The sequence below is a fragment of the Bubalus bubalis genome, chromosome 18, assembly GCF_019923935.1.
Source record: "Bubalus bubalis isolate 160015118507 breed Murrah chromosome 18, NDDB_SH_1, whole genome shotgun sequence".
In the NCBI taxonomy this organism is placed as follows: domain Eukaryota; kingdom Metazoa; phylum Chordata; class Mammalia; order Artiodactyla; family Bovidae; genus Bubalus; species Bubalus bubalis.
The window spans coordinates 46171876-46197555 of record NC_059174.1 but is presented as its reverse complement, the minus strand read 5'-3'; the positions used below and the strand labels follow the sequence as shown (position 1 = coordinate 46197555).

General features: G+C 48.0%; 1 protein-coding gene and 1 non-coding gene across 2 annotated transcripts; both read left to right on the top strand.

The window, feature by feature from the left end:
• Positions 1–108: 108 nt before the first annotated feature.
• NPHS1 (NPHS1 adhesion molecule, nephrin) lies at positions 109–20148 on the top strand. The gene is made up of 29 exons (XM_006068780.4): positions 109–940; positions 1044–1259; positions 1336–1458; positions 1629–1757; positions 2255–2336; positions 2702–2805; positions 2978–3105; positions 3193–3364; positions 3552–3709; positions 3959–4103; positions 4204–4328; positions 5858–6044; positions 6266–6395; positions 6547–6719; positions 7167–7307; positions 7405–7545; positions 8036–8157; positions 9128–9299; positions 9395–9551; positions 9647–9798; positions 11308–11419; positions 11503–11684; positions 13431–13487; positions 15693–15812; positions 15952–15976; positions 16085–16160; positions 16319–16412; positions 16516–16631; positions 19055–20148. The coding sequence occupies exons 1-29, from the start codon at positions 847–849 to the stop codon at positions 19184–19186; spliced, it is 3765 nt and encodes a 1254-aa protein (XP_006068842.4). The 5' UTR covers positions 109–846; the 3' UTR covers positions 19187–20148.
• On the top strand, positions 18610–18712 carry LOC112580516. Its single transcript, XR_003104911.1, has one exon. It is a non-coding gene; the product is annotated as a U6 spliceosomal RNA (small nuclear RNA).
• Positions 20149–25680: the final 5532 nt, after the last annotated feature.

Below are 25680 nucleotides of genomic sequence, written 5' to 3'. Positions count from 1 at the left end.
AAGCCACCATAATGAGAAGCCTGTGCACCATGACTACAGAGTAGCCCCCACTGTCTGCAACTAGACTAAAACTGTCCAGTAACGAAGACCCAGCACAGCCAAAATATATACAAATAAAATTATTTTTTAAACTTTTTTAATTAAAGAAAAAAAAAGTAAGGAAGGGACTTGAAGGTCAGGTACCACAGTAGGAAAAGTGGGGGAGTCTTACCCCCAGGCCAGGCCCAGCTCTCTGCTCCCCATGCTGTGTTGGGACCTCCTGGGTCTGACCTGCTCCCATTTACCCCTGGCCAAGACAGGCCCCTGGGGTCATGGGGGCTAGGGAGGGACCAAGGGATGTGCCTGGCATGTGCTGACAGGGGATTTCTTGCTCCAGCTGTGCTGGGAGGAGCCCTCCGGCAGAGGCCTGAAGCTGGAGACTCAAGAGGGTGCCTGGGGGAGGTGAGGATGAGCAGTGTGAGGACGAGATCGACTGAGAACAGGCCCAGTTCTGCCACTGACTGCATCTTCGCTCTCCTGGGCTCACGGGGCCTGCCGGGTTCAGCGGTGGGTCCTCCCTGAGGGGCTGTGAGTGGAGACCAGGGGTGGGAGTGGCATGAGAGAAAAAAGAGCAACAGAGACTGACTTTGGGAAAGGAGATAGAGACTGAGAGAGAGAAAGAGAACCTTAGAGCAGGAAGGCGCGTGAGATAGAATACAGGAGGGACAGCAGAAATAGAGAAAGGGCAGGAAGACAGAAGTAGAGAAAGAAAGAAGGAGACAAATAGAAAAAGAGAAACAAAGAGAAAAGTAAGGGGCAGACATAAAGAGAGACCCAGAGAAAGGCAGGCAGACACAGGAGGTGGGCATGGATACGGCGGACACCAAAGATAGAGGACCTGGGATGGCCCTGAGCACCCACTTCAAGGCTGCACTACTGCTCCTGGGGCTTCTGAGGACAGGTGAGTGGGAGCCTGGGCTGTGACCAGAGCCAGGTGGCCCTCATTCCCGTGGCCCCTTCTCCAGACTCTCTGCCCTCTCCTACTGACATCTCTGTGTCCCCAGGCCTGACCCAGGTGCCAATCCTGGCCTCAGCCCCCCGAGGCTTCTGGGCTCTGCCCGAAAACTTGACAGTGGTGGAGGGGGCTGTTGCTGAACTGCGGTGCGGGGTCCGCGCCCCTGGCAGCACAGTGCAATGGGCCAAAGACGGGCTGCTCCTCGGCCCTGATCCTAGGATCCCCAGTTTCCCGCGGTATCGCCTGGAGGGAGACCCTGCTAAAGGTAAGGGGCCAGACCCTGAGATCCTGAGCCACCAGCCGAGGCTGACCTCGGCCCTGACCTTGGGTCCTACCTACAGGTGAATTCCACCTGCATATTGAAGCGTGTGACCTCAGCGATGATGCAGAGTATGAGTGCCAGGTCGGCCGCTCAGAGACAGGCCCTGAGCTCGTGTCTCCCAGAGTGATCCTCTCCATCCTGGGTATGAATGAGAGACCCCCCCAGGACCCATGAGTCTGGACTTCCGCCCTCACCATCTCCAGAGTTGGGGAGTCCAAGCCTCCAGCCTCGCCCCCCCTTCCTCAGACTCAAAGCCCAAACCCTTATATCCCTCTGGGTGGTTCCAGCTCACCCCAGGCCCTTTCTCACCAGTGCCCCCCAAGGTGCTTCAGCTGACCCCTGAAGCAGGGAGCACAGTCACATGGGTAGCTGGGCAGGAGTACATGGTCAGCTGTGTGTCTGGGGACGCCAAGCCAGCACCTGACATCACCTTTCTCTTGAGTGAGTGTGGGTGAACTGGTGGGGGCAGTGTGAAGCCCCTGGAGTGGGGACAGGGTGTATCTGTGATCAGGACCCTCCTGAGATGGGATGAAGGAACAGGCGTGGGGAGATGCTGAGGGTGGTGTGGGCCCCGGTGAGTGGGAGGGGACATCCAGGGAAAGGACTGAGAATTTTCGTAATTGCTGCACCAGGACTCAGGGAAGAGGCTGAGGCTCCGGACAGAGATATGTGTGTCTTTTTGGTGCAGACACGAGAAGCTAGGGGTGGGTGATACAACCTGGCAAGGAGGGGAGGGGACAGGAGAGACCCAGGACCCAGTCCTGGGGCCTCCGGGATTCAAGGAAGCCAGAATGTGTAGAGGGAATGAAGCTGGTGTTTTGCCTCCAGAACCAGGAGGGAGGGGGCTGTATGTTCATCCTGAAGGCTTTTAGGCCAGGCCTCCAGGATCTACCCTGGGGGAAACCTGCCACTCCTCTAGCCTTCTTGTTAACCCCAAGGTGGACAAACAATTTCCAGTATCTCTGCTAATGTGAATGAGGGGTCCCAGCAGAAACTCTTCACCACGGAGGCCACAGCCAGGTATGGAAACTGGGATGCCCCCCGCTCAGCCTGATCCTCCAAGTTTCTCTATGAAAACCCCATATCCTAGGGACTCATGCATGGGAACTTGGGTCAGGTAGGTACATCTGGGACCCAATTCCCCACCTGGATGCTCTAAAACTTCTTCATAGGAACCCTAGTTCCAGAGTATCAAGTACAAAGGTTTTGGCCAGGTGTGGGCCTCTGGGACCTCCATTCTCACTGCTGACCCTCAGCTCTCTTCCACGGAGCTCTAGATCCTAAAGGAAATCACCACAGAGACTTAAACTAGGTGTAGGGACTCTACCTTGACTACCCAAATTTCAGATGACAACTGACTTAAGAACCCCAATTTCCCACCCTAGGGTGACACCCCAGAGCTCAGATAATGGGCAGTTACTGGTCTGTGAAGGATCCAGCCCAGCTTTGGATATCCCTATCAAGGCGTCATTCACCATGAATGTTCTGTGTAAGTGGAGAACTGAGTCGGCTATTGGGGAACAGGAAATGGGGGGCCCGGGGAGCACAGGGATTATGGAAGGCTCAGGTTCTCAAGGGGGAAACATGGGGGTTCAGCGGCAGGTTGTGGGGCTTGGAAAGAATGGATGGACTCCACAGGCCCACTGACAGTTGTTCCCCAGTCCCCCCAGGGCCGCCTGTCATCGAATGGCCAGGCCTGGACGAGGGGCAGGTGAGGGCAGGGCAGAGCTTGGAGCTGTCGTGCACGGCCCGAGGGGGGAATCCGCTAGCCACACTGCAGTGGCTGAAGGTGAGGGCAGAGGCAGCATGCAGGTGGGGGGAAGGGTGGGGGCCAGGCGCAGGCCCCGAGCTGGCCCAGGCCTGTCCGTGTCTCCAGAATGGCCAGCCCGTGTCCACAGCGTGGGGCACAGAACATGCTCAGGCGGTGGCCCGCAGCCTCTTAGTGATGATCGTGAGGCCGGAAGACCATGGGGCGAGGCTCAGCTGCGAGGCCTACAACAGCGTATCTTCAGGGATCCAGGAACGTGGGGTCACACTGCAGGTCACCTGTGAGTCCTGGTGCCAGCTGCCCATCTGTTGTCAGTCTATGCCCCAGGGAACCATCTGTTTGTGCCCCCAAACCATGCCGGTCTGATGCCAAAGACCTCATCATCTGTCCCCAGTCTCCTGTCTATCTGGGCTGATCTGTGAGCTTTCCAGCCCAGCTTAGTGTCTCTCCTCCGTTCATCCCTGCAGTTCCCCCCAGCGCCATTACTATCTTGGGATCTGCGTCCCAGTCTGAGAACAAGAACGTGACACTCTCCTGCATCACCAAGTCCAGTCGCCCGCGGGTCCTCCTGCGATGGTGGCTGGGCTGGCGGCAGCTGCAGCCCAGCGAGGAGACGGTCATGGACGTGAGGCGGGGGTCAGGCTCCTGGGTCCGAGGGTGGAGGTAGCTGAGGGCACATCTCCTGGATCCGGGAGAGGAGGGGTCTGGCATCTGGGAAGCCTTGATCCCTGGGGAGCCTGGACTGGCGTCTGGGGCCCCCTGGGTCTAACAGATGAGTCAGTGGAGATGATTCATGGGTCCCTGTTGTGACCTGGGCTGGTATCATGGATGGGGGTTTTCTAGCCCCCCAAATCTGAAGCCCGATCCCTGCCAGGGCCTGCATGGTGGCCACATCTCCATGTCTAACCTGACATTCCTGGCGCGACGGGAGGACAACGGTCTGACCCTCACGTGTGAGGCCTTTAGCGAGGCTTTCACCAAAGAGACCTTCAAGAAGTCGCTTACCCTAAATGTGAAATGTGAGCCTCCACCCTTGCCCGGGGGAACCCCAAGCCTTCAAGACCCTCAGCCTCAGGCCCCAGCCCAGAGAGAAGTCACTCTACCTGGCTTTCCCCACAGATCCTGCCCAGAAGCTGTGGATTGAGGGCCCCCCAGAGGGGCAGCGCCTCCGGGCTGGGAACCGGGTGAGGCTGGTGTGTTTGGCCATTGGAGGCAACCCAGACCCTTCCCTCACCTGGTACAAGGTTGGTGCCCAGCAAGAAGGGTTGTGGGGTGGCCAGGAACATGGGGGAAAGATGAAGCTCTTTCTCTCCTCCAGAGTCTAGGGCAACCTGAATTTCTTGAAAAATACCGGAGATTTTGAGTTTCAGCAGGGAACTGAAAAGACAAACGCCGTGAGAATTAAATCCAATCTTAGGAAAACTGAGGAAATTCTGGGGAAACAGTGAGAATTCTAGAATTAAAGAATTCTGGATCAGGAATGGGAATTCTAGAGAAAATGCAATAAATTTCATTACAACTAAAGGAGATTCTGATGAAACCTTGGAATACAGGTAAAATGGCTAGAATTTTAGGGAAAGACTAAAAATTCCAGAAACAAAGACAAAGGTGGATAAAGGGGAAAGACTAGTAATTCTATAGAACATTTGAAAAATCACTAATATTAATATTAAGTCAAATTCTTGGGATTGGGAGTAAGAAAATGAAATTTCATTAAAATTTAAGAATTCTGACTGAATTCTTGGAGAATCTTAGGAAACTGGGAATCTAGTGGAAATTCTGGGGGAAAGACTAGGAATTCTAGGAATGAAATTCAATTTCATTTTGTTGTTGTTCAGTCGCTCAGCTGTGTCCGACTCTTTGCAACTCCACAGACGGCAGCACACCAGGCTTCCCTGTCCTTCATTATCTCCCAGAGTTTGCGAAAACTCATGTCCATTGAATTGGTGATGCTGTCCAACCACCTCATCCTTTGTCACCCCCTTCTCCTCCTGCCCTAATCTTTCCCATTATCAGGGTCTTTTCCAATGAGCTGGCTGTTTGCATCAGGTGGCCAAAGTACTGGAGCTTCAGCTTCAGCATCAGTCCTTCCACTGAACATTCAAAGTTGATTTCCTTTAGGATTGACTGGTTTGATCTCTGTCCAAGGGACTCTCGTTTAATTGGATGGGGAAATGCCAAGAATTGGGGCAACACAAAAGATTCAAGTAAAGGACTAGGATAATAAGAAGACATTAGTGGATTCAGAAATCTGTGACCAGGGAATGGAATTAAGGGAAAGATCAAGCGAAATCTTTGAGGAAGCTTTGGATTTTAAGAAAAAGAGTTAAGGAGAGGCAAAAATGAAGAAATTCTGGGAAAGGTTTGGGAATTCCAAGGGAGTTTCCCGGTGTAGGAGGTTTGGTAAATATAGCTGGAATGAATTTCGAGGAGTGGGGCTGAGGGTCGGCCGAGGGCACCGACAGTTGCAGGCCTCCAGAGAGCAGAGGAGCCGGGCGGGAGTTGCGGGTGAAGCGTGGGACTGGAGGCGGGTTCAGACTGCAAAATCTCGGGGCTCCAGGGACCCAGTAGACGGGAGAGATGCCTGGTGGGGTCTGCTCAATTCTAGTCCCCATTCCTCTGCCTTAGCCGATGCTCGCCGAAGGGGGCGCCTTTTCCTCACCACACAGCAGCTTTAGTTATCTGGGCTGGAGGCAGCCCACCTAATGGGGACGTTTCGGGAGGCGGGGATGGCAGGGCTCCCCGTGGTTCCCCAGTCAGTCTCGGCCCTTAGGACTCGCGCACCGTGACCGAACCGCGGCCGCCCCAGGAACCACGGCGGGTACAGCTGGGAAGTGTGGAGAAGTCGGGGAGCATCTTCTCCCGAGAGCTGGTGCTGATCACGGGTCCGTCGGACAACCAGGCCAAGTTCACGTGCAAAGCCGGCCAGCTCAGCGCGTCCACGCAGCTCGTGGTGCAGTGTGAGGAGGCTCACTGCGGGGCTGGGAGGGCTGCTGCGGCGGGGAACTGAGAGGGAGCCTTGGCTGGTGGGGTGGGAGAGTGGAGGAGGCTGGGGGAGGGGTGGATGCTGAAGAGCCCAGGACGCACTCGCGGCTGGGCGGGGCCTGAGTGCCCGCCTGGCGGAAACCGGCCGGGTCTCCTCTTCACCTCTGAGCCTCGCTCCTCCCACCCGTTCCCGAAGTCCCCCCGACGAATGTGACGATCCTGGCCAATGCGTCGACGCTACGCCCCGGGGATGCCTTAAACTTGACGTGCGTCAGCGTTAGCAGCAACCCTCCAGTCAACTTGTCGTGGGACAAGGAGGGGGAGAGGTAAGTGTGCGACAACCCCCGTCCCTCCCCGGTTCTGATCGCATTCCTTTACAGTCAGAAATCTGCCCCCGCCCGACTTGCCGTCCTGCCCGGTACCCGGCACCCAGTACCCAGACTCTAGCTCTGGTCCCGCTCCCGGCCCGGTCTGCAGGCTGGAAGGTGTGGCCGCCCAGCCCCGCCGGGCTCCATTCAAAGGTTCCGCCGCCGCTAGGAGCGTCCTTCTGAGACTCTCATCCCGTGACCACGGCCACCGCGTGACCTGTAGCGCCCACAGCACCGAGCTGCGGGAAACCGTGAGCGCCTTCTACCGCCTCAACGTGCTGTGTATGTGCGCAGGCCTGGCATCCCTCTTGATACCTATCTGACCCTATACTACAATACTTGGGTTACAATATACAATTCAATATAGTACAATACTTGGATACTGTCTTTGACTTTCATTCTTAACTTCAGAAACTTTCCTGCTTTTTATCCTGACACTCGACCTGCACCGATTCCTATCCTGCCCATCCCCCATCTTCCTTTTTTGTCCTGTATCCTAACCCCTGACCTTGACCCGTACCCCGAACCCTGTTTCCATCCTTCAGTCTGACTCTGGTCTCTCTGAACCTAACCCCCCATCTCAGCTCTAAACTTAATTGCTCCCTTGTCCACAAGCTTAAAATCTCGGCGAGACCTCGACTTCCCTTTATACCTGCACCTGATCTCAAATCCATCCCCGGGCCCGAACCTTAATAATCTTGACTCCCCGCGGGGCCTGCTCGTCCGCAGACCCTCCAGAGTTCCTGGGGGAGCAGGTGCTTGTGGTGACCGCGGTGGAGCAGGGCGAGGCACTGCTGCCCGTCTCCGTGTCTGCCAACCCCGCCCCGGAGGCCTTCAACTGGACCTTCCGCGGCTACCGACTCAGCCCAGGTGCACGGAGGGGGCATGGAGAGGGGCGCAGGTCTCCAGGACTCCCGGACGGGGTTGAGGGCGGATTTAGCAAGCTCCTCACCTTTACTTCCCACAGCTGGTGGCCCTCGGCATCGTATCCTGTCTGGTGGAGCGCTGCAGCTATGGAATGTGACCCGCGCTGACGATGGCCTTTACCAGTTGCACTGTCAGAACTCGGAGGGCACGGCGGAAGCTCTCGTGAGACTGGATGTACAATGTGAGACCCCTCATCACCGTAGGAAACTAAGGAGCTCTGGGAGCCCCGCCCATCACGGAAGCCCCGCCCACCCAGGGAGTCTTGCCCGCTGTGGAGTTTCCTCATTGTGGAAGCTCCGTCCACCCAAGGGATATACCCATCCTGGAAACCTCCCTATTCTGGGAGACCCTACCGTGACGGAGCCACGCCCACTTTGGGAAACGTGCCCATTAGAGAGACCCTTTGTAGAATCTCTGCCCACCTACTCCGGTCAGGAAGCCAAGCCAATCCACGCAATTCTGGAAGTCCATCGGACCTACTCTTGTCACTACAGTAGCATAGTAGACGGTGGGGACAACCTCACTAACACGGAGAACTTTATTCTAAAGGCAGACTTGATCACACTCATAACTTTCCTGGGCACCTCTAAGACACCCCTCCCACCTGGAGCCCTCTTCCACCATGGCCTGTCTGGGCCCAAATGCCTTCCCCAACCTCCTGCCTTCCCTAGATGCTCCCACCATCCGAGCTCTCCAAGACCCCACTGAGGTGAATGTTGGGGATTCTGTGGACATAGTCTGCACTGTGGATGCCAATCCCATCCTTCCTGAGATGTTCAACTGGGAGAGGCTGGTGAGGATCTAAGCTTTGGTAAATAGAGGTGTGGGCTGGGAGATGTGATTTCTTGACTGTAAGCTCCTCGAGAGGAGGGGCTTTATGACCCTATATAACTGTAGTTGTCAGGACATGCTTGAAGAACTAACTGTTGAATGGTAGATGGATAAATGCATAAGTGAATAGATAATCAGGTGGGTGGGGGGTACATGGTTGGATATATGGATGGATACGTGGTGGGTGGATGAGTTAGTAGATAGATGAATGAATGGATGGAAGAACAGATAGACAAATGAGCAAGTGAATGAGTGGATAAATGGATCAATAAATTCGGCAATTAGATGATTGAATGAGAGAAATGAGTAGATTGATTAGATTAGAGAGTAGATGGATGGGTAGATACACCATCGGTGGAAAAGATGTCTATGGAAGGAAAATGGATAAATGGATGGATAGATGGGTGGGTGCACAGGCCAATGGAGAGATGGATAAATAGGCAGCTAGATAAATTGATGAACAGATGCATGGATGTATTGATGTGCATGTGTTTGAGTGAATAGATGGAGTGGATAAGTAGAGAGATAGAAGGGTGAATGGATGGGTAGAAGGAACCAAATGGTTAGATGAATGATGGGTGAATGGATGAATGAATGGAAGGGAAGATTGATGGATGTATGGATAAATGAATGAATTGACAGATAGGCGGATGGTTAAATACATTGATGGATGGGTGAATAGAAGGTTCCAAGCAAGAATGGTTGAGTAAATGGATGGATGAGTAGTTGACTGGATTGGTGGCTGAACGGATGGATCTATGCATGAATGGTTGGATAAATAAATGAATGATTGGGTGGAATGACAGGGAAATTTTTTTCTTTGCTAGGAAGAGTGTGGCTGGGAGATAGAGGCTGCAGATGGGGACCCAGTTTGAGGGCTAATGGAGCTGGGGCTGGAGCTGGGGACAATCTCCCAAGTCTTGGACCTCTAGGGAGAAGAAGGGGAGGACCAGAGTCTGGATGACATGGAGAAGATGTCAAAGGGATCCACAGGGCGTCTTCGTATTCACCATGCCAAGCTGACCCAGGCTGGTGCTTACCAATGCATTGTGGACAATGGGGTGGCACCTCCAGCCCGAGGGCTGGTCCGTCTTGTTGTCAGATGTGAGTAACAACCAAAGCCCTAACTTCAAGGCCTGCCACTAAATCCACATATCATGTCCTTCCATACACCTCATGTTGACCTCCAACCCCTCTAGTTGCCCCCCATGTGGAGCATCCCGCTCCCCTAACAAAAGTGGCTGCAGCTGGGGACAGCACTAGTTCTGCTACCCTTCACTGTCGTGCCCGAGGCGTCCCCAACATCGTCTTCACTTGGACCAAGAACGGGGTCCCTCTGGATCTCCAGGATCCAAGGTGAGTCCAGGCCGAACCAGGTAGCACTCCAGCCCTAACTTCGATCCCCCAGCCCCAGTCACCCTCCCTGAGTCCCTGCTGCATCTCTGCTCCAGGTACACAGAGCACACATACCACCAGGGTGGCGTCCACAGCAGCCTTCTGACCATTGCCAACGTGTCTGCAGCCCAGGACTATGCCCTCTTCACATGCATAGCCACCAACCCCCTCGGCTCGGACCACACCAACATTCAACTCGTCAGCATCAGTATGGTGGGAGAGGGCTGGGAGGCTGCTGGGAGGGTAATCCCCTAAGTCAATCCCCCGGTCTCTGGTTGGTCCCAGAATGACAGTGTTCCTGAAACCTGAGAAGTGTTTATGAATGAGGATGGAGTTTTTGCCTGCTCCAAAAGTCCCATTGGAGACTGGATTTTTTATGGAAACTGACATCAAAGGAAAAAATGGAAGGGGTTTCTTATTGCCCCAAGCCTGGTGGCTCAGTGGAAAGAACCCACCTGCCAGTGCAGGAGACACAGGTTCGATCCCTGTTCTGGGAAGATCCCCTGGAGAAGGAAATGACAACCCACTCCAGTTTTCTTGCCTGGAGAACCCCATGGACAGAAGAGCCTGGCATGCTACAGTCCACGGGGTCACAAAGAGTCATGACTGAGTGACTGAATGCAATGCAACTGAAAAGTAGATTTTCAGGAGTCGCTGGATCTAGGTCAGCTGTCATCAAGAACTCTCCATCTCTCTGGACTACTTTTCTCTGTGTTGGCTATCTTGTAAGGCTTCCTAACAGTGGTATGAAAGTACTAGAATTAAGATCCACTGGCTCCCCTTGACTCCCAGCCCATTCCTGACCAATCAGGTGGCGAAAGGAAGACAACCTGATTGTTGTTCTTGTTGGCCAGACCCAGTCATGTGTCCATCCTACAAGGAGGGGAGTCACTTCCATCAGATGCACATGGCCTGAGAATGTGGGCAAGTGACTCTCCAATGGGTATTCAGTGTTCTGTAACCAGAAGAAATGAGGGGAATGGATATGAGATAGACACAAAAGTCCACTACAAGAAACATGTGTCATACAGTCAATCCTCATCATTGGCAGAGTCTGCATTTACAGTTTTGCCTACTTGTTAGAACTTATTCATAACTCCCAAATCAATACTCATTCTGCTTTCCCAGACATTCAGGGGACTGTAAAGAGGGGATGAAAAATTTGAGTCACCCAATGAGTACACTCTCAGCAGAGGTGGAACAAGACAACACTCTGCCTTCTTACAGCTCTCACTTTTTGCACCTTTGTGCTTTTTGTTAATCATTTTGCTATATAAAATGGCCCTCAAGCACAGCACTAAAGTGCTGTCTGGTGTTCCTAAGCTCAGGAAGGCTGAGATGTGCCATTTGGAGAAAATACGTGTGTTTGGTAAGCTTTGAACAGGTGTTGAGTTCCAGCAATTCATTCAATGTTAATGAATCAACAGGTATATTAAATAAGATATCTTTAAGCAGAAACATGCATAATACAATATCATGCATTAATTGGTTGATGAAAATGCTGTGACTGGAGGCTCGTGGGAGTCTAAGCCTGCATTTCCCTTGGAAGCAATGGCTTGGTATTTGCTAATTGAATGTTCCCAGTGACTTTAGAGAACATAACCACCATGAATAATGAGACTCAACTATATATTTGAAATCATTCTTAGCAAGAATCTGGAAGGAATCTTCCAGAATCCTTCTGAATCCTCTATGTCCCCCATCCCTCACCTCAAAGGCCGCCCTGATCCGCCATCAGGACTGAAGGCTGTGAGCATGACCCCATATTCAGTGGGCCTGGAGTGGAAGCCTGGCTTTGATGGCGGCTTGCCACAGGGGTTCCAAATCAGGTAGGTCTCTATCATAAAAGGAAAGGGTTGTAGCCAATAGGGCTGGGGTACCTTCCTGATTGACTGCCCTCCCTTTTATGCAGGTATGAGGCTCTGGAGACTCCAGGGTTCCTCTACATGGATGTCCTACCACCCCAGGCCACCACCTTCACACTGACCGGGCTGCAGCCTTCTACACGATACAGGGTCTGGTTGCTGGCCAGCAATGCCCTGGGTGACAGCGGACTAGCTGACAAAGGGTCCCAGATCTCGATCACCACCCCAGGTGGGAAGGGACATTCTTGCACAATTTGCAGAATTACTCAGAGGACTTTTAGGGTGGAGTCGATACTATTATTCCCTTTTTGCTGATGGAGAAACTGAGGTCCAGAGAGGTTAATCAACTTGTCAAAATTCACAGGTAGAAGGAGCTACAGATGAAATTTAAACTCAGGCAGATGAACTCCAGAGACTAGTTTTTGCCACTAGACTATACTGTCTGAATGTGAGTAGTGACACAAGGGAAATTCAAAGAGAATTTGAATTGAATGAAAATGAAAACAAATGAAAATCGTGAGGGGCAGCTAAAGCAGTGCTTAGCAAGAAATTTATAGCATTAAGTTCTCAGATTTTTTTAAGTCTTCAAATTGACTAAGTTTCCGTCCTAAAAAGACTAGAAAAAGAAGGGCAAACTAAACCCAAAGTAGACAAGAGGAAGGCAATAATAAAGAACAGAAATTAATGAATTAGAAAATTGAAAAACAATAAAAGAAAATAATGAAATCAAAAGCTGATTCTTTGAAAAGATCAATGTTTATAGAGCTAATCAAGATGAAAAAAGAAAGAAGACACCACTCTTAACCAATATAAGGGATGAAAAAGGGAACATTACTACTGATCCTACAGACATTAAGGGGAAATTAGGAAGTATTACAAACAACTTTATGTCAATAAGTTCAGCAACTTTGATGACACAGATTAATTCCTTGAATACGAACGAGAACATCTGGACTCTGGTAGACTACTACAGTGCAGTGGCCAATCACACAGAGCCTGGTTCCAACAAACCTGGGTTCAAGTCCCAGGTCTGCAACTTCCTAGGTGTGAGACCTTAGGCAAGTTACTGAAGACTCAGTATAACCTTTGAGCCTCAGTCTGTAAAGATAAAGTGTGTCTCCAGTCTCTGTACCTCAGTTTCTGAAGTAAGGTCTATCTTAGACAATTGTAAGAAATATATAAATTAATATATCTAAAGCTCTTAGAACAGGGCCCTGTACAAAGCTAGTGCTATGTAGATGCTAATTTAAAGAAATGCCCCCACTCACTTTTTGTTTACTTTGCCCCATGAAAGTTCCCTTTTTCTATCTTTTCCTTTCTAATCAGTTCAGTTCAGTCGCTTAGTCGTGTCCGACTCTTTGCGACCCCATGGACTGCAGCACACCAGGCATCCCTGTCCATCACCAACTCCCGGAGCTTGCTCAAACTCATGTCCATCGAGTCGGTGATGCCATCCAACCATCTCAACTGCTGTCATCCCCTTCTCCTCCTGCTTTTTTCCCCTTTTTCCTTTCTGATGGGGCAGACTTTTTCCTCATGGAAGTAAGGACTCTTTCCCATCCCTACAATGTTGCCTCCTCTTTCTGTGTTCCAGTTTTCCCTTTAAGCACTAAAGCATAAAGTAGAACTATATTCACCCTTGCTCTAAAACTTATACCTATATTAAGGCATCCAGAGAACCCTGCATTTTTAAAAATTAATCCCCCAAATTGACAATTCAGGTTAAAGGAGCCTTCTACACCATAAAGCACTCATCAACAATATTTTATTATTAGCATTAGGTTTAGAATGCCTATTAATAGTATCGTCATTATCATCAGCAATTTCCAGTTCTCTTTGAAATATTCCTAAAGTCAGAAATTAATTCCTGTAAGTCTCAAAACTGGGTTGCAAAGCTTAATAGGAGATGTAGAAATATTTAAGATTTATCTCAGTTTGTTGATGTTAATTTTCATTCTCTATCTCCACCTCCCAGGTCTAGACCAACCTTCTCGAGAACCCGACTACCAGCTACCCACAGAGCAGCCTGCAGGTAAGTCCTCAATCCCCAAATAGCCCTCTCCCTCTTGAAAACAACTTTCTGGTCTCTAATCCCACCCCCTCTGCCTTATGACTATCGTCCCTTAAGACAGACCCATAGGCCCTCACTCATATCCTTAGCTCTTCCTCTTACTTGAGTGTGATAAATTTTCTTTTTTCCTAATTTACCTGCATGTGATAAATTTTCTCTCTTCCCTGTGCAGAGCCTGTGTCAGTTGGCTTTTGCTGCATAACAAACTATCCCAAACATGGCCACTTATAGCAACAAACATGATTTCTCATGATTCTGTGAGTGGCTGAACAGTTCTGCTCTGGGCTATGGTCAGCTGGCAGCTCTGCTGGGACCTGTTGATCTAGGATAGCCTCTCCTCACTCATCTGGCAATCTAACTTGCAATTGGGACATTGGAGATCACCAGGTCACATGTGTCTCCTTGGCTCGTTCACATGGAGGTGGTCACTAGAGTCCTAAAAGCAAAAACAGAGCGAAAGTTCCAATTTATAGGCACTTTTCAAGCTTCAGATTATTTTTTTATTTTAATTTTTAAATACTAATTATTTTAAAAATTTTGGGCCAGGCCATGAGGCATGTGGGATCTTAGCTCCTCAGTCAGGGATTGAACCCACATCCTCTGCATTTCAAGTGTGGAGTCTTAACCACTGGACCATGAGGGATTTCCCTTTGAGCTTCTCACTGTGTCTTATTGGCTGAAGCAAGTGGCATGGCTCAACTCAGAGTTAGTGTAGGGGGAAGTCTTAAGAGTATGCATGTTAGTTGCTCAGTTATGTCCAACTATTTGTGACCCCCATGGACAGTACATCGTCAGGCTCCTTTGTCCGGGATTCTCCAGGCAAGAATATTGGAGTAGGTAATCATTGCCTTCTCCAGGGGATCTGAACCCAGGTCTCTTGTATTGCAGGCAGATTCTTTATCATCTGACCCACCAGGAAAGCTCTCAGACTATGCATATAGTGAGACAATCATGACCATTTTGCAAATAATCAATCCCCTTTAGAGTCTCAGAAGGTTGTAAATGACAGAAATTCAGTTGTTGTTGACAATAAAAAGAATGGCTTGGCTCATGAAACTGAAACTCCAATTGTGGCTGGATTCAGGTACTCAAAATGTTCACCAAGGATCAGTTTCCCACTCTCTCAACTTTGCCTTCAACTCTGATGACTTCTTTCTCAGATTTTTCTCTTAAGAAGGCAGAGAAGTCCTCCCACACCTTCAACTTTTATTTCACTTCTTAGCAACTAGCCGAAGCGTGTCCTAGGTGTTCTGCCAAAAATCTACCTTGGGTCAGATGCCAGTCTCTGAACTGATCACTGTAGGAATGGAGATGGGAACTCTTAACAGCCAAGGTCAGGCCATGTGTCCTCCATGGAGTCCTGTGGAGCCAACCAGACTGAGAGCAGGGAGTAATGACTGGCAAAAGAAAATGAGTCCTGTTAGCAGGAGGTGGGGAAATGGGTGCTGAGCAGATGGCTGCTGAGAGGGACTTAGTCTTATCCTCAGGGATATAGCAGAGGATTCTGATGTTGTCTGAGATGGAAGTTTGTGCAAAGAGGAAGTCATTTGAGATGAAGTTTGAAAGAAGAATAGAAGCTTGCTTGAGATGAAAGGACATTTAAAGACAGACACTCTACTATTTAAAGGCTTAGGTGTGTGGATTTGCCTCAATGATTCTGAAAACAGCCAGTGGTTAGTTTTGTGTGGCTGGAGGGTCAATAGTTGGTGGGCAAGAGTGAAGATGTGGGAAGAGGCCAGATCATAGAAGATCTTGAATGCCCAGGTAAGGACCTGAAGTTCCTCCTTGAGTCCATACATGGGGCTTGGACAAAGGTAGCATTAGCAGTAGCACTGCTAATGGCTTGATTTGAGAAAGGAGCCACCTGCTCTGGGGTGGCAAAAGGAGTGAACATGGGGTCTTCACGGTGGCCCAGTGGTTAAGACTGTGCTTCCAATGCAAGGGGTGTGGGTTCAATCCCCGGTCAGGGAACTATGATCCCACATTCCCTGTGGTGCAGCCAAGAAATTTTTTAAAAAAGGAATGGACATAGAAACCCCTGCCCATCTGCTTCCCTGACCTAGGAGGAGGGCTTTGTTTGGTCAGGGACAGGCTTTTTCAGAGAACCTCAATTGAAGTCTGAAACCAATTGTTTGGGCTCATTAATGGGTAACTTCCACCCCACAGGACCCTCGGAGATGCCCTTGCTGCCTGTGCTGCTTGCTGTTGGAGGTCTTTTGCTGCTTTCTAATGCCTCCTGTGTCGGGGGATTCCTCTGGCAGCGGAGACTGAAGCGTCTTGCTGAGGGTGAGAAGAGACCCTTCTCCTGCTGGGACAGAGGTCCAAGGGTGATGGGAACTCTGGGTTTGCTGCATACTGAAGGTGTCCCAGAGCCAAGTGGGCTCAAGGGGTGTATCTCTGACCCCTTTTCCCCTACTTCCCTCAGGCATTTCTGAGAAGACAGAGACAGGGTAAGTGGGGATATCTGTCTGTAAGGAAGACTCTGGGGAGGAGATTTGAGCGTGACAGCTGTCAAAGGGTCAGTGCCCAACTGCCTCCCCATGCCTCCATCCTGGAAGGTCAGAGGAAGACCGCGTCAGGAATGAATATGAGGAGAGCCAGTGGACTGGAGATCGGGACACTCGAAGCTCCACGGTAAGTGGGGGTGGTCCTGACACCCCACTGACAGGGAATTGACTGTGACTAAAATCCCACCATTAGCTTTAGGTTAATCATTGTCCTTTCCAGGAATGATGGAGTCAGAGGATGGAAAACACTTAATTTTTTTTTATTGGTGGGGGGCTTGTGGACAGGTTAGCACAACAGATGTAGAGCCATATTACCACTCCATGAGGGACTTCAGCCCCCAGCTGCCCCCCATGATGGAGGAGGTGTCTTATCCCCGAGGTGAGTGGTGTGCACAGTGGAACATCCTCTCCCCACCTTTGATACTCCTGACATCTAGACCTAGCTGTCTGATCATCACTCCCCCTCCCCACTCCAATTCCAGGTCTCAGGGCTCTTGAGGAGGAGAATATGGCCTTTCCTGGGCACCTGTATGATGAGGTGGAAAGAGTGTATGCTCCATCTCGGGCCTGGGGACCCCTCTACGATGAAGTACAAATGGTGAGGAGATTTATATCCACAGAAATATTTCCTAGTTAGTGCCAGAGATCCCCCTCCTACTGCCTGTATTAGTTCAGGTAAGCTAGCTGCTGTAGCAAAGAGGCCTGGCCATAATCCAGTGGCCTGAACAAGACAATCTATTTCTTTCTCGCGTAGCAGTCAGAGGGGAGTGGCTGTGCTGCACATGGTTATTCTGCAACCCATGCTCTTTCCATTGTGTTCCTCTGCTATCCTCTAGTGAGTTGAACAAGTTTACATGGATGGGCCAGTTCACTGGGGGTTTCAGCTTGTGGGAAAGGGAAAAAGAGAGCATGGTAGAGGCACAACCCTGACTTATGGTCCAGGCCCAGAAATGTACACACTGCTCTTATTCTACTAGTGAGAATATGGACATGGCCACACCTTAACTGCAAAGGAGGCTGAGAAATGCAGTCTACTTGGCAGCTCTGTGCCCTACTAGGATTCTGTTACTGTGGAAGAAGGAAGGTGTGCATTTGGTTGGATAACTAGCCATCTCCACTATACTGGTTACAGCAGAGAGATAGAAATACTTTTTGGGCCCACTCAATGGAAAAGTCAAGAGACAGAATTGTCTTCAGGCCTACCCAGAATTTTCTCTCTAAAGACAATCCCTAGCAAATCCAGGTTTCTATCCTATTAGATTATAAACCTTGAGAGAAAGAGAATGCCTCTTATCCAATCGATCCAAAGCCCCAACTCGGACTCTTAGTGGTTTAGCTTGGTTCACATAGTTGTTGCTGAATGTTGCTGGTTCACTGAGGCAGGAGATAGAATATATACTAGTTGGACAACTCTGGGGCAGTGTCCACACATGGCATCTGGGATTAGAGGCCAGCCCCACTCAATCCACTCAACTGAGAGTGGGAGAGAGATGCAGAACCCAGAGGGAAGTGAAGATGGTGGTTGGGCAGGCACAAACCACAAACAAGCACCTTGACCACCAACTAAGCCCCACCTACTGGCTCGCAGAAAGAGATGGGGCAGAACCCCTGACTTTCTGTGTGGCCTTGACTAATGCTCTGGCACCTGTGGGCCAAAGACTTCCCTCTGTAACTTTGTTCCCAACGGGGCACCGTCCTCCCCACCACTGTGGAAAGAACGCGATGCTGTCCATGGTGCTGAACACACATGCCCTCTAAAAGCACAGATAGAGCCTGCACACTTTTTCTGTAAAGAGCTAGATAGTAAATATTTTGGGCTTTGCAGGATATAGTGTCTTCCTAAAAACTACTCAACTCTGCCATAAAAGTAGCCATAGAGAATACATAAATAATTATGACTAACTTCCAATAAATCTTTTATTTTTGGACACTGAAATTTGAATTTCATATAGTTCTCACATGTCACGAGTATCACTCTTTTTTAACAAATATTTCTCAGCAATTAAAAAATATAAAAAATATTCTTGGGCAATACAAAAACATGCAACGGGCCATATTTAGCTGCTTGCTCTAAAGTTTGCTGATCAAAAACAACCATTTTCTCCCAAAATCTAAGGCAAAGCACATCTTCAGTAAGGACCACCCTACACGGCCTTTTATCTCTTCTATTTTGATGAGGTAGTGTTTTGGACATTCATAAAACCAACAGAATCAAGACTCACATGCCACAATTCCCAAACTGATGTTGTTGTTCTGTTGCTAAGTTGTGTCTGACTCTTTGAGACCCCATGGACTGCAGCACCTCGGGCTTCCCTGTCCTTCACCATCTCCCAGAGTTTGCTCAAACTCATGTCCATTGAGTTGATGATGCCATTCAACCATCTCATCCTCTGTCTCTGTCTTCTCCTCTTGCTTTCAATATTTCCCAGCATCAAGGTCTTTTCCAATGAGTTGGCTCCTCACATCAGGTAGCCAACGTATTGGAGCTTCAGCCCCAGCATCAGTCCTTCCAGTGAATATTTAGTGTTGATTTCCTTTAGGATGATATCGTGGGCTAATTTAAAAGTTTCACATACTTGCTTCAGCAGCACATATACTAAAACTGGAATGATATAGAGAAGATTAGCATGGCCCCTGTGTGAGGATGACATGCAAATTTGTGATGCGTTCCATATTCAAAAAGAAAAGTTTCACATGTATGGCATTTAAATTGCTTTTTGACATGAAATCATGAATTATCTTGGATTTGCTTTAAAAGAATTCCAGTTAGTGGGGGCAAGGGATGAGAAGATAGAGATAAAGATAAATCAAGATTGACCAAAGGTTGAAATTAGGTGATAGGTTCACAGGGGTTTATTATAATCACTATCATCTTTGTATATGTTGGAATTGCCTTTATAATTAGAAGCTAAAACATTTTTCTTTCCTGTGAAGTAGAGCAGGAAGGTGTATCCCCCAGAGCTGCAAACATGACTCACCCATAGCATCTCTCCATGGTTCTAATCCACCTTTGCTTGTCAGGACTCCTGTGATTTCCGCTGGCCTGGGGACAGATATGAGGATGCAAGAGGAATTTATGATCAGGTGGCAGGAGATCTGGACCCTGTGGAACCCGATGCTATACCCTTTGAGCTGAGGGGACATCTGGTGTGAGAACCTCCTCAGCACCCTTTTCCTACACCTGCAAGACACGACATGCCCATTGTCCTTTTTATTCCGGGCTAGGCTGAGCCTGTGAGGTGAGCTCCATTGGACACAAAGAGACTGGGCTTTTTCAGGAGGAGAAGTGGAGGGGTGTGTGTAAGTGACAGATGGTTCAAGCTGGTCCAAGTAGCAACAAGGCTCCTCCTAGGCTTGGTTTTAGAGTTCTCTGTAGGGACACAGGGAATTATAAAAGACATCTCAATAATGAAAAGTGTCTTTATGCTTTTTAAAGTAAAAATTTTAGAAGTGGGAAAAGACATACTAAAAACTCAGTTCATTTTGAGTTCAACTAAATCTGAAATAATAATAAGTGGAATTTATGAGCCATTGTTATATCCTACTTGTTTTACGCTTTTCCACAGTTATCTACAACACGATGTATAAACTATGACACATATGTATACATAAATAGACTCTAGAAAATAAACAGACTTTATTGAAAAAGCTGTACTCAAAAGAATGCATACTGTACGGTTTTGCTCATAGAAATTCTAGAACCGGCAAAGCTAATCTACAGTGACGGAGCAATTAGTGGTTGCCTGGGGCCGTGAGAAGGAACTGACTACAGAACATATGAGAAAACTTCTGAGGGGGTGATAATAATGTTCTATGTGATGACTGTGGTGGTCAAAACTCACTGAACTCCATGCTTAAGATGGGTGCATTTTATGGTACCTAAACTTACCCCAACAAAAGTGACCTTAAAAACAGGCACCATAGGGTCTTTCCTGGTGGTTCGGTGGCTAAGACTCTGTGCTCCCAATGCAGGGGGCCTGGGTTCAATCCCCAGTCATGGAACAAGACTCCACAAGGCCACAGTTAAAGATCCCACATGCTGCAGTGAAGATCGAAAATCCTATGTCCCAGACCTGGTGCAGTAAATAAATAAATACTTTTTAAAAGGCACTATAATAAAGCCTTTTCATACTGTTCATACTGTTCATGGGGTTCTCAAGGCAGGAATACTGAAGTGGTTTACCATTCCCTTCTCCAGTGGACCAAATTTTGTCAGAAGTCTCCACCATGACCCGTCTGTCTTGGGTGGCCCTACACGGCATGGCTCATAGTTTCATTGAGTTAGACAAGGGTGTGGTCCATGTGATTAGACTGGTTAGTTTTCTGTGATTGTGGTTTTCAGTCTGCCCTCTGATGGAGAAGGATAAGAGGCTTATGGAAGCTTCCTGATGGGAGAGACTGACTGAGGGGGAAACTGGGCCTTGTTCTGATGGGCGGGACTATGTTCAGTAAATCTTTAATCCAATTTTCTATTGATGGATGGAGCTGTGTTCCCTCCCTGTTATTTACCTGGGGCCAAACTATGATGGGCTTCCCTTGTGGCTCAGTTGGTAAAGAATCCACCTGCAATGTGGGAGACCTGGGTTCGATCCCTGGGTTGGGAAGATTCCCTGGAGAAGGGAAAGGCTACCCACTCCAGTATTCTGGCCTGGAGAATCCCGTATAGTCCATGGGTTCGCAAAGAGTCAGACTGAGAGACTTTCACTCACTCAAACTATGATGGAGATAATGAAGATAATGGCAACCTCCTTCACAAGGTCCCATGCAGGCACTGCTACACTCAGTGCCCCCAACCCTGCAGCAGGCCACCGCCGACCCACGCCTCCGCAGGAGACTCCTGGACACTCATAGGCAAGTCTGGGTCAGTCTCTTGTGGGGTCACTGCTCCTTTCTCCTGGGTCCTAGTGCACATAAGGTTCTGTCTGTGCCCTCGAAGAGTCTTATTTCCCCAGTCCTGTGTAAATTCTGGCAGCTCTATGGTAGGGTTAATGGCGACCTCCTCCAGGAGGGCTTATGCCATACTCAAGTCTGCTGCACCCAGAGGCCCTGCCTCTGTGGCAGTCCACTGCTGACCCATACCTCCACAGAGAGGCACTCAAACACAGTTCTGTCTCAGTCTCTGTAGTTTTTCTGGGTCCTGGTGTGTACAAGCTATGTTTGAGCCCTCTGAGCGGGGTATGCGGTTTGATGTTGACGTTTGGGGAATGAGGGTGAAATGTATTGAAATTCTTTGTATCCATCTTAGAACTTTTCTGCAGCCCTAATATTACATCAAAATGAAAGTTAGGATTTTATTTTTTTTAAGTTAGGATTAAAAAGTACTTTGCAGGGACTTCCCTGGTGGTCCAATGGTTAAGACTTCACCTTCCAATTCAGGTATTTCGGATTCTATCCCTAGTCAGGGAACTAAGACCCCACATGCAGTGTGGCCAAAAAACCAAAACAGAAAACAGAAACAATACTGCAATTAATTCAATAAGGACTTTTAAAATGTAAAAGTGCACATAAGAAAATCTTTTAAAAAAGATGTTTAAAAGTACATTGTAAAGGTTTATGACAAAGTCATAGAGGCAAAGAATAGGAAGTACCACTGCGTCTCATGGGTTGTGCAGATCTGACCAGTTCTTTTGATCTTCCCTCCATCTCATCATCTCTTGTCTGCATCCCTCAGCAAATTCCTCTCATTCTCTCCTTATAGATACCTAGCTTCCCTCTTTGTCCATAATTACTGCTTGTCCAGAGACTGGCTGCCCCAGTTCTAGAGCACCACACGCTCGCCTGACTGAAATGCGGTGCCTTTATTCCACATTCCAGACAGACCAAGTTGGATGGGCTCAAGTTAGGTTAAGAAAAGGAAATCATGGGGAAATGAAGACTATCTAGTACTGGAAGAAAATGGAAATACTCCCTATCAGAACTTGTGAGAGGCATTGAAAGCAGAATTTTGGGAAAAATTTAACCCTTAAATACTTATACTACAAAAGGAGAGAGCTCCAAAGTCATGAGGTGACTATCTTAAGAAACTAATAAATGAACCATAGAATAAACCCAAAGGAAGAAGAAGGAATAAGAAAATTAAATAAATTAAAGGAAAAATGCAGATTCTTGTTTTTAAATCCAGAAGTATGGTCTTTGAAACTAACAAAATATACAAATCCAACTACATAGTAAAGAAAGTCATTAGGATTATGAATAAAAAAGGCGATAAAACTGTGAAAAGGAAGGATTAAAGATAAAGTAAAAGAAGGATTTCCCTGGTGGTCCAGTGGTTAAGACTCTGTGCTCCCAAGGCAGGGGGCCTGGGTTGAATCCCTGGTCAGGGAACTAGATCCTACATGCCTTAACTGAAAAAAAAAAGTCTCGTGTGCCGTAAGGAAAACTGGGGATCCCAGGTGCCGCAACCAACAGCCAGGGCAGCCAAATAAATAAATATGTATTTAAAAAAAAATAAACTAAGAGAAAAAAAATAAGAGCTTTCAGTCCTAATGGTATTTTGTAGGCTAAAGCAATCTCAAAGACTGCATGAGTGTGTGTCTGTGTGTGTGCATGCACATGTGTGTGCTGCGTGGAGAGCCATGACACCCCCCGAGGTAAGGTGTCAGAACCCAAGCACAATGAAAAGGCTGCCTAGTGCAGGCTCTTAGAGCCCTGGGGTAATGCAAAGGGCTAGTACCTGGGACAAGGGAGGCAGTAACAGTGGGAAATCAGTTAAATACAGAGGGATATTCATAAAAGAAAATCAATGTATTAATGACAGCTGATTTCTCATTATCAGAGAAGGGAACTTGCATGGATCAAATTGCATCACGAACCAAGGATAGTGGTTAATTCATTCCGTGTGCCTGAGGACAGGAAGAAAAAAGAAAAACAAAACTAAACAAAAATGGTCAGGAAAAAGCATGTGCTTATGGGAGTGTAAATCAATACAACCATTTCGCCAAACTGGCTGTATCTACTAATTCTGAACACACACATACGCATGCGTGCATGCTCAGTCTCTAAGTCATGTCTGACTGTGACCCCATGGACTGTAGCTCATCACGCTCCTCTGTCCATGGGATTCTCCAGGCAAGAATACTGCAGTAGGTTGCCATCTCCTTTTCCAGGCGATCTTCCTGACCCAGGGATCAAACCCACGTCTCCTTCTTTGGCAGGTGGATTCTTTACTGTTGAGCTACCAGGGAAGCCCAATTAAACTGTATATTCATCCAACAGATACTATGACAATGAAGACAAATGAACTACTGACTGACAACATGGTTGAATCTCACAAACACAATATTGAATCCAAAAGACTCAAAAGAGAATATACTGTATGATTTTGACACTTTAAAGTTAAAAAGTCAAAACTGATTTATGACAAAGCTGGTTTCCTTTGGGGGAGAGGGAAACAGTGACTTGAAAGGGACCCAAGGAGGGTTTCTAGGGGACTGATAATGTTCCTTGACCTGGTTGCTAGTTACACAGGTGTTGTCACTTTCTGAAATTTATCACACTGAATACTTGAGATTATATGCATATTTCTTTCTCTGTATTATACATTAAATTTTTTACAGTATATCTCATAGATGGTATTATGATTTTTCTGATATGGCGAACAACACTTGGTACCATTCTGAACAAATACTAAATTATATTTGTCATTCTATTCATGATAGTTTCATTTCAGAAAAAAGTATACTTTAAACCATCCCCAAAATATGCATGCATGTGTATTTGTGCTATATTAATTTTAGATAATTATAAACTTTTCTTTGTACCCATATGAATGCTTTTAAAGATGTTTTCAAGTTGTTGAGGATGCAGACGCAGTGTTCAGCCTGCCTTGACCCTGGCCTCCAGTGGATAAGTCATGTCCGACTCCTTGCAACCCCATAAACTGCAGAATGCCAGGTTTTCCTGTCCTTTATCATCTCCTGGAACTTGCTCGAACTCATGTCCATTGCGTCAATGATGCCATCCAACTATCTCATCCTCTGTCGCTCCCTTCTCCTCCTGCCCTCAATCTTTCTCAGCATTAGGGTCTTTTCCAATGAGTCAGCTCTTCGCATCAGGTGGCCAAAGTATTGGAGCTTCAGCTTCAGCATCAGTCCTTCCAATGAATATTCAGGGTTGATTTCCTTTAGGACGGACTGATCTTCTTGCTGTCCAAGGTACTCTCAAGAGTCTTCTCCAACACCACAATTTGAAAGCATTAATTCCGCGCTCATGCGGTAACCAAGAACATCCAGGCAATTTCCCGAAACTCCCACCAGGGGGCAGTACCGGCCCGTTTGAGAAGAATCAATATACCAGATTGGTTGTGTATTGGAATCTGGAGCTCGGACTGTCTGTGTCGTGGTAGAGAGTGTCCTCTGCATGTTGTGGTCACTAAGCCCCAATATTAAAGGCGAAGTAGCTGTGTAGGGCATCCAGACGTAGAGGACCGCAGGAACAGTTTGGGAAGGGATTTTCCTAAAATTGAGGCTGGAGAATAACAGGGAGTGGTAGGAGTTGAGGTTGGTGAGATGGGCAAAGATATATTATGAAGGACTGTAGTTTATTCTCTGGGTGATAGGAAGCCACTGAACAGTTGAAACAACAACAGATGAACAGCATTTATGAGCTGTTTCCACATGCCAATCTCTTTTCTAAGTTTATGTATTCTCTCCCAGAACCATCAGAATCACTCATGAACTCAGTTGTTCTGTCATCCAGAGTTTATTCACCCTTTTCCTGGTGATATGTAGTCTTCTCTTGGGAAGCATCAGTGCCTAGGTCCCCTACTTCGGATATATTTTGTACCAAGCTCCCGCTCTACCTGGATCTCCACCAATAGGCATAGCTCTCAGAACTGGCCAACCAGAGTGTCTAATTTTCCAAGCCCAGTGATTGGCTTAGGGTTCACCAGGTGGTCCAGTCAGAGCCAATGAGAGGACTCTGAGGGCGGGCCTCCCACTTAGAACTCTTGCCCCGCCTCTGAGCTAGTATTAAAGCTTCTTTCACTCTCACCCTGAAGGACCATCACCCACAGAAGGACCATCTGGGAGCTTCACTTAAGCTCCTCCAAGGCTACTGGAAGCTTCTCTCTTAGGACAGACCTCAAGGTTAACTACTGATGAGACTTCCCATTTCTCATCCCTCTTGCTCAATAACCCTAAAGAATTCACCCCTAGTTCTGGATTGCCCCATCTTGGGACACTCTGTACTTTTCACACATGTAAATATCAACATCAGACTGATAATCTCATCACCACACCCCAGTGCACCCCCCACATCTCTACCCTGGGAGAAGAACTAAATTCTCCTGATTGGTTAACACAATGCCAGAAGTCAGAGAGTGGGTTTTATTCCTCCTGCTAACAGGAAATTCCTCCTATTTCCAAAATAGAAAATAGAAGACAACCACACACATCACTAGTTCAACTTAAGTGTGGCTCACCTATGCCTAATTTGAGAAAGGAGCAAATTATTTCTCTGTTCAATAATCTCCTTCTATCACCATTAACCTTTGAGATCCACAAATGAAAACAACTCATCTGCTGTTTGGTCCTATCTCCTTAAGAATAAGCAAGGGGGAAAAAAGTAAGACCTGCGAGCTGAGAAATAAAAAAAAAATCTTCTCTTGGGATTTCCCTGTGAGCCAGTGGTTAAGAATCCTTCTGCCT

What these genes read in the sequence shown, in the direction of transcription:
- NPHS1 (XM_006068780.4), top strand. Translation starts at nt 847, where the DNA reads ATGGATACGGCGGACACCAAAGATAGAGGACCTGGGATGGCCCTGAGC. An exon ending in ACCACGGAGGCCACAGCCAG is followed by an intron (nt 2,337 to 2,701) that starts GTATGGAAACTG and finishes TTCCCACCCTAG; the next exon opens with GGTGACACCCCAGAGCTCAG. An exon ending in CTACCGCCTCAACGTGCTGT is followed by an intron (nt 6,720 to 7,166) that starts GTATGTGCGCAG and finishes GCTCGTCCGCAG; the next exon opens with ACCCTCCAGAGTTCCTGGGG.